This window comes from Morone saxatilis, unplaced genomic scaffold, assembly GCF_004916995.1.
Source record: "Morone saxatilis isolate NCDOM2014 unplaced genomic scaffold, NCSU_SB_2.0 Contig21, whole genome shotgun sequence".
Classification (NCBI taxonomy): Eukaryota; Metazoa; Chordata; class Actinopteri; family Moronidae; genus Morone; species Morone saxatilis.
Window position 1 is genome coordinate 1,862,901 of NW_023339774.1, and position 8,171 is coordinate 1,871,071.

At 42.7% G+C, this 8,171-nt stretch overlaps 2 protein-coding genes across 3 annotated transcripts in view; one reads left to right on the forward strand and one right to left on the reverse strand.

Moving 5' to 3' along the window:
• wdr91 (WD repeat domain 91) overlaps positions 1-3,895 on the reverse strand; it is a 17,381-nt gene extending 13,486 nt beyond the window's left edge. Inside the window, exons 1-5 of one of the 2 annotated variants that reach the window (XM_035668350.1) lie at positions 3,791-3,895; positions 1,836-1,972; positions 1,571-1,750; positions 1,273-1,480; positions 568-650 (exon numbers count right to left, since the gene is read on the reverse strand). In XM_035668350.1, coding sequence (XP_035524243.1) covers positions 568-650; positions 1,273-1,480; positions 1,571-1,750; positions 1,836-1,958 — 594 coding nt within the window. In that variant the 5' untranslated portion in view covers positions 1,959-1,972; positions 3,791-3,895. The other variant, XM_035668351.1, reaches the window with a different exon arrangement.
• A 1,196-nt stretch (positions 3,896-5,091) lies between these two features.
• Positions 5,092-7,974, forward strand: LOC118332920 (sperm-associated antigen 16 protein). The gene is made up of 3 exons (XM_035668353.1): positions 5,092-6,066; positions 6,612-6,716; positions 7,192-7,974. Exons 1-3 carry the CDS (start codon positions 5,092-5,094, stop codon positions 7,837-7,839), a joined length of 1,728 nt encoding a protein of 575 aa, XP_035524246.1. The 3' UTR covers positions 7,840-7,974.
• The last annotated feature ends 197 nt before the right edge of the window (positions 7,975-8,171 follow it).

Below are 8,171 nucleotides of genomic sequence, written 5' to 3' on the forward strand. Positions count from 1 at the left end.
TGTCTCTCTACAGCTGTCTCTATAAAATAAAGCCAACAAACTTAAAAAAAAAAATTTAATGGGTCTTAAATTGAGACTATTTAAACCAAATAACGGGATCATTGGTGGCCTTTTCCCCCCGTATTGGTTTCTAACCATAGACGTATTAAGACCTGGGAGGCGGGGCTCCATTCATTTCTGTGAGAGTTGCTCAGTGGTGGTTCAATCTCTGATCAGGATACACCTGGAGGAGCTGGGGAGAGGGACGTCTGGACCCCCCTGCTTAATCTGCTGCCACTGCGAGCTGGGCCCGGATAGGCAACAGAAAATGGACGGATGGAATATGGCTCTTTTTAAAGTCACTTTTAAAGCTAATCTTGGGAATATGTCATTGTCATGGCCATGTATATAAAATATAGAAATAAGCAATAGAACTATTTAAATCTTCAACTGACTTTTTTTTAAAGTTGAATGGAACCTGTTGGATAATTAAAAGGAACTGCTTAAACACAAAACTTAAAAGTCTGCATTTATAAGAATATAAAAATATTGCATGTTGAATGTTTTAACATTATGTTTTCTTCTTACCAGCTGGCGGAGCTGTTCATTCTCTTCTGTCACGCTGGTTGTCTTCTGAACTTCAGCATCAAAACTCAGCAGGACCGGCTGGGGTGAAAACCAGTTAAGGACTACAAAGTAGCAAATCCAGAGTTTAAATGAGCAGATCAGTGTGGCGCCCTCTACAGTTTCAGAGGTACATTACAACAATCAGTCTAACCCAGCACAGTACTGTACAAAGACATGAATTTTTATTAATTAGAAGGCAGTAGAACGTTAGGCTAGCACCACCCGGAAAATAGGGAAAAACTTTTTTATTTCGTCAGGATGAAACTTTGCCAGATTGATATAGACTTTTTATTTTTTAATCATTAAAGTAAGCAAATTCTGCAACATCTATCTTAAAAATGCACAAATCTGCATATCAGATAAATCATTTTTAGGCCCAACAAATACAGTAAGAACCTATTTCTTGACTTATTGTGATCAATAACTAAATATCTGTTACTGGTCAGAGGATTTGTCTAAATATTGTTTTGAACTTGGAAAAAACATGTCATGTGTTGAAAAACACAATTTTTGAGCATGTTTTTGCATAAAATGCCTCCTAAAATGAAAATAGAAAAGAAATCAAAAAAGGCTAAATCCAAGCACTTTCAAGCACTTTCCAGACCCGTGGCAACCCTGAACTGTAACCCCGTTAACATCACAGCAGTGGACTGAGCTGAAGGATATGCATACACTGGAAGAGGACAGACAGGAAGTTGTGCAGTGAAACCAGGAAGGTGTCGGCCCACTGGCGGGAGAAGTATGGAGAGAAGGCGGGGTTCTGCTCGGGAGCGGGGATGAAAGGCAGTATGAACCAATCGCGCCACTCGGCCTGGCCCTGCAGCTCCAACGCCTGCTTCTGGAAAAACTCCTGAGTCTTCTCCAGGTTCCCTTTCTAGAAGGACGAAAGCAGGGTTGTTTTTAACTGTTGCTCTGGTCCAGAAACATGCGGCCTGGTGTGTTGGATTTCTCTCCGGGGTGTTACCTGGATGGTGTTGATGATGTAGTATCTGTACAGGCTGGTTCTCAGCTTGTTGACCGTGGATCTGTAAACGTCCTCCAGTCTGCAGAACAGACGTCTGTCCAGGTAAAGCCAGTACTCCTTCAGACCAAACAGGTCGAAGCTCTGGACAAACTGCTGCAGCTGATCGATGATCTTATCCACCTGCACACCGAAGATATTTTCGATTAAAGACAAACTTAAAGACAATAATCCCTTTTTAAAAGAACGTGTGTCTAAAACGCCGTACCCTGAAGCCTTTCTCCTTGTCGGCTTTAACCTCGCTGTCCAGGTGTTTGAGAGTGCTGGTGAAGCCGCGGTAGACCAGATACTCTCTCACGTGTTCGTCTGTCCTCTCCACTGCTGACCCCATGGTGACCTCTGACCCTGTATAATACAGTTATCAATATTCATTGACAGCCAATCAGAAAGAACAGACCTGTTTGCATCATCCAGTTAAACCTATACATGTCTGTGATGTTTTACTGTATTTGAATGTTCCTATTTATTCTTTAGGAGCTTTTCTATGAAACTTGGTCCGTGAGCAAAGATACATTTCAGAAGAATCTGACTATGAAGTCTCGAGCTGCAATGATCAGACAGTTAATCAATGGTTCTACTTTATTTTGATAGTCCGCCTACAGACAGTTTGTAAAATATTTCAACTGTAGATGTTGAAGATTCTCTATAGAATATATTCATGAACATATTCATGAACATACCCTAACCAACCTTAACCACTGTGGAAAAGTTACCACAACTATTTTCATAATCAAATGATTGTTTTGAAAAAATGTCCCAATTCTCAGCTTGGGCTTTGGGAAACATTTTTCACCATTTTATAGACCAAACAACTAATCGATGAAAGAAAGAAAATGATCAACAGATTAATTGGTAATGAAAACAGGTAGAGGACTAAAGAAAACAGAACATATTCACATTGGAGAAACTGAAATCAGAGAATTTGGACGTTTCTCTTAGAAAAAAATAATAAAGCACCCAAACCTCATCACATTGTTTATATTGGGCTACTAACATCACAATACCAGGCCAGTTCATCTTATTTTACCTTACCAACATTAGGAATCTTCAGCTACAGTCCTAACTAATCGATCAATAACATAACGGCTTAAAGCTGCAGCAGCTCATTTTAATAAAATTACTTTTGGTCATATTTGCTGAAACCTGAACGAAAGCAACCAATCAGAGCCAAGAAAGAAAGCTGATTGAGTCTCATTCCCAGGGCGTCAAATACCAATGCTGGGAATCAACTATCTTCAAACCTCCAAGCCAAAGCCTCTTTATATATTTCTCAGCTCTGATTGGTTGTTTTCCTTCAGGCCCGGTGGATTCTTGCTAGAACAAGCCAGAGGAACCATTTGTTTCACAGATTTTCTGTCTCATGTTCTACTGTCAGGATATAGTGAAAGTTTCAGCGAATATGACAAAGTTATTTTTATAAAAGTGACCTGCTGCAGCTTTAAATACTGCAGTTTAGTATCTCTGCAGTGTATGAGCCCAACACGCGTCGGGTTCTGCAGTTAAACGTTGTATAGAGCATTAACTATGTAAACTGCTCTAACTTTATTAAAAGCCTAAAGCTAAATGTCTGTCTCAATCTAACGGTTTCTGTAGTGACTAGTTTTGATTCCTTCCGCTTTCAGTTGCTAAAAACCCTTTGAGCCAGACTCCATTCAGAAATCTCATAAAACTGGACACATAGTTACTGTGTTACAGCACTCACTGTACACCTCAGCAAACAGCAAACACTGGTAAGGGAGCTACATTAGATAAAGTCCAGAGACTAGTGTTACATATTAAGTGTCTCAGAAGCTCCAGTTAGTTGCTTCTCGCCACAACCAACGACTGGGTCATAGTTTTTATCTTCTGACGACTTTAAACAATACTGTTAGTGTTAGACATATGCGCCGAGTTAACATGCGGGTCGCCTTTATACAAAAAATGCCTTTAGTCGTTGCTTAATATTTACGTACCTCGGCTGATATGCAGGATTATCTTCAATTGGCGGAATTGTTATTGTAGTTCGGTTTCTTCGCGCAAAACAACAACACGTACCGCCGGTAAACAAAACCTGCAACCGGCGAAAACCGAGCAACGTTCTTTAATCCAAGCTAAGAGCTGGAGCACCGAGCTGCTCACCTGACACCTTCTGGCTGTAAAAACATGGAATATTAAAATACTTACAGCAACAAAGAGGAAACTCTCTTCCTGTTGTGTTTGCCCACCGACAGTCATGTGACGACTTTATGTGACGTAAACAGCTAGCGGTCAACCCGGAGCGCCCTCTGGCGGCCAACAGGTTATTCTGCATATTGAATGCGAAGAACCCAAAATTCAGCTTATTGCAAACGTTATGATTTTATTTGGGAAATGTTTTATTCACAAATGTCGTTCTTGCAGAACACCGTGGAAGCCCATTCCCGCCAATGTAAGGTAAAACATTATTGTGCAAGTCATTATAAGGAGAAACCTTCTCAAAATAATGACTTAGTATGACAAAGTGATCATTTTTGGATACTAAGTCAAAATATTAAGAAACTCATTATTTTGAGACACACAATAAAATATATGTTTACTCTTTTTATATATTAAATCTTTCAAATTAAACGCACAAACAAAAAGGATCGATGAAATGTTATAATTTCCCATTTAATAACACAACAACCTGATTTTGTTGTATTTATTTTTGCATTTCTTCTATTTTCTGCTATATTTACACATACTTACACTGTATGGCAAATATGTTTATTTATTTTTCTGTTTGTTTTGCTTACAAAAAAGCCCTCTGTGCAGGGGACTGTTGTTTCTGTGCCTAATGTAACTGTGTTGAGAGGATAAATATGTGAATGTAACAACTCCTGTAAATCTAGAGGGATGGTATTGGTAATGTGCCACAGTAATGTCTTTGAACTCAAAGATATACCTTCATTTGGGGGCTTTTTCAAACAAATATTGATATATATGATTGTTTGTGATTAAATCAGCAGATGTTCCTTAAAGTCTCCATGGCCAATATTTCTCTAGATCTAGATTCCTATGTCCTGATCTTTGACTTTTTGACCGTAGTGTTGTTAAATATAACATTTAAAAAAAGTAAATGTGAATATGTTAAATAATACATATATGAATTAAACTACAAACAGTGTAAACAGTCCAACATATGGTGCTTCACAAAACTTTTACAAATACAAAGTGCTTTATAGCTGATTTAAAACCTAAAGCAGAAAGAAATTAAACTCAGAGAAAAACTATGACAGAAGTATTCACAGAACACAACGACTAAACTAAATATAAACATGTGGTATCTTTATCAATATACAATAATCATTTACAAAACATATTCCAGATCAGAAAATATGAAACAAAGCAGAGGTGTCATATGGTTGCTATGGTAACGGTAAACAACAGTGCTGGTAGAGCCCAGCTGCTCAGAGTACGGTTACCTTGGCAACAGGTAAACAAGGAGCTTAGAGGCAGAAGAGAAAATGTCAGCGAGGAGAAAAGGAAGAGCAGAGGAGGAGAACCAGGAGGTTCTCTCAGAGGAGGAGAGGAGGAGTGTTGAGGAGGAGGAGGACTTTGAGGAGGCGATGAGGGAGGCTGCCTTCTCCACCGCTTCCAGGAAAAAACCTGCACTATCCGAACCAAACCCCCCCCCCAATATCCCGGAGGCAGTGGACGACTTCCTGAGAAACTCCCTCCGGAGAGCCGGCCTGAGCCGGACTCTGAACAGCTTTGAGGCGGAGTGGTACGGCTCAGCTCAGAAACTCCTCTCAGAAACTCTGATGATGCCAACGACGGGCATCTTCTTCATCCCTGACGCCCTCACACACAGACAGCTCCTCCAGAGTGAGCTGGAGACGGTCCGCAGAGAGACGGACCGGCTCAGACAGGAGGTGCTGGTGGCAGGGGAGAGCCTGGTGAGGATGCAGAGGGAGAGGGATTTCCACCGGCTGCAGTACCGACGAGTCGCGGAGGACAAACACAGGCTGATCGCAGACTTCCAACAGCTGAAGAAACACCTGGAGTCCTACGAGCCGGTGCTGAGGCAGCTGGACGACAAGTATCAAGCAGCTCTGAGGCAGAAAATGCTCATCAGTCTAAAAAAGGACCGGCTTCAGAACACTGCGGACGCAAGACTGAATCAGGAAAAACCCCCAATGAAGAAAGAGAGAAGCATCAACCGGATCCACAGCGCTGAGAACCCACCAGCAACCAGCACCTCCACCAGGAGGGAGAAGGACACAGAGTTTCCCCTCTGCAGCCGGCTGCTCAATCCTCTCCTGGATCAGGTGAATTCTGAGAGATGGAAAAGCCCCAGTTCCTTCAGCTTGTCCTGCTCCATCAGGGCCCACGAGCTTCCCATCAGCTGCATCGACCTCCATCCACGGAAACGGATCCTGGCCTCCGCCAGCGACGACCGCAGCTGGAAGCTGTGGGCGCTGCCGGCCGGCGGAGAGAAGGTAAGAGAAAGATGTTTGTGTGTTCAAATCCATGAGAAACATGATGAGATTCCCTGACATGAGATAGGATCACATATGGAGTGAGGTGAAATCTGACATGGGTTTTAGTATTGCTTATAAGATGAGATAAAGTAAACTGAGAAGTTGAGACATATGAAACGAGATATAAGATCAGACAAAATGTCCAGTGAAGAGAGATTAGACATGATGCTATCACATTACAGACAAGAATACAAAATAATAAAATGTGATGAGATTAAATCAACTGAGAGACTATGAGACCAGTTAGCAGATGAGGCAAATGAGATGAGATAGTAACGTTAAGATATAAATGAAAGACACAGGGAGATAAATAATATCCAATAAAGGGCGAGGGAATAGATTCACCATTATATGAAATGAGATAAGATGAGAGAAGATGAGAATAAGACGAGTTATGAGATGATACAGAATGACACATCTCAGCGTGAGATGAGATGAGACTAAGATAACTGATAATGCAGGATGACACTGTACAGCTGACATCATTTAATGTGTGTTGCCAGGTTGGTGAGCTGGTGCTGACAGGTGAGGGTCACTCTGATTGGGTGTCTGGCTGCAGTTTTCACCCCAATGGAGCAAAACTGGCAACAACCAGCGGAGACACCATGGTGAGTCCATCTTCATTAAAGGAACAGTGTGTAACATTGAGGAGGATCTATTGTCAGAAAAGGATATAATATTCATATATGGTATGGTTTCACAGGTGTATAATCACCCTAATATAACAGTCATTGTGTTTTTGTTACATTAGAATCAGACCTTTTTATCTAGAGAGGGAGCGGGTCCTCTACTGGCGGAGTCCGCCATGATGAAGCCCCATGTTTCTACAGTAGCACAGAACGGACAAACCAAACACTGACTGTAGAAAGAGTCTTTCATGTTTTTCATGAGTTTCGTGGCCACCACAGGCCACTACTCACTTAGAAGGCTGAGCTGTATTGCAGTCTGCAACTTCACCACTAGATGCCACTAAATCCTACACACTGGTCCTTTAAAGTAAAAGCCAACATAGTGAGGTTTCTGCTCCCCTGTTCTCCTGATCTTCTTGACCTGTGGTTAACTCTAGGGTCGCTCTTTGTGCAGGTGCGGCTCTGGGATTTCTCTCGCGGCTGCTGCGTGTTGACGCTGTCCGGTCATAGCCAACCCACCTGGGGCTGCGCCTTCCACTGGTGTGGCCACTTTCTGGCTTCCTGCTCTGCCGACAGAACCGCCAAGCTGTGGGACCTGAACAGTCAGCGCTGCCGCCTCACACTCCGTCGCCACACTGCCTCTGTCAACAGTGTCCGCTTCCTGCCCTTCTCCAACCTCCTCCTCACCTGCTCGGCTGACAAAACCCTCGCCATGTGGGACGCCAGGCTGGGAGTCTGCACCGCAACCTTCCATGGACACCAGCACCCCTGCAACCACGCCACTTCCAGCCTGGCCAGCGATGTCGTGGCCTCATGTGACTCCCGTGGTGTCATCAACCTGTGGGATGTCAGAAAGCCTGCGTTGGCAATGGCCACGGTAGATGCCGGGCCACTGGCTGCCAACCAGGTAGCGTTCAGCCCATCGGGGAAGATGCTAGCTGTTGCCAGCAGCGACGGTCTGGTTAGAGTGGTGGAGGTGGATTCCGGCGTGGTGAGCAGCCTGTTGGGACACAGCGATGGCGTGCAGAGTGTGACATTCGACCACGAGGGGGAGACTGTGGTCTCAGGAGGGAGTGATGGAGTGATTAACGTCTGGGCCTGAAGTAATGTGGATGAAAAACAGATGTGAAACCAGCTGATGGTGTTTGAGATGACGATCAGATTGTCCTGTGGTCAACATGATTTTGAATATTTTGTTTTCTTGTGGTAATGCAAAAATATATTTTTTCTGATAGCTTAATAAAAACGTTTTCTAAAAAAAAAATCTAAATAAGGTTAACGATTCATTTATGTTTAACATCCCAAGGAACTAAATGTAAAGTCTATAATTGTCATCATAATTTAAATAAGGAACTTCGGTTTCTACATCACACTCTACAAGTTTCATACTGGACCAGGACTGACTTCCAAACTATTTATGATGTCACAAATCCT

Excerpts from the sequence above, each read along its gene's own strand:
- LOC118332920 (XM_035668353.1), top strand. The coding sequence starts at position 5,092 with ATGTCAGCGAGGAGAAAAGGAAGAGCAGAGGAGGAGAACCAGGAGGTT. Across the intron at positions 6,067-6,611 it reads TGCCGGCCGGCGGAGAGAAG|GTTGGTGAGCTGGTGCTGAC; the intron begins GTAAGAGAAAGA and ends GTGTGTTGCCAG. Across the intron at positions 6,717-7,191 it reads CAACCAGCGGAGACACCATG|GTGCGGCTCTGGGATTTCTC; the intron begins GTGAGTCCATCT and ends CTCTTTGTGCAG.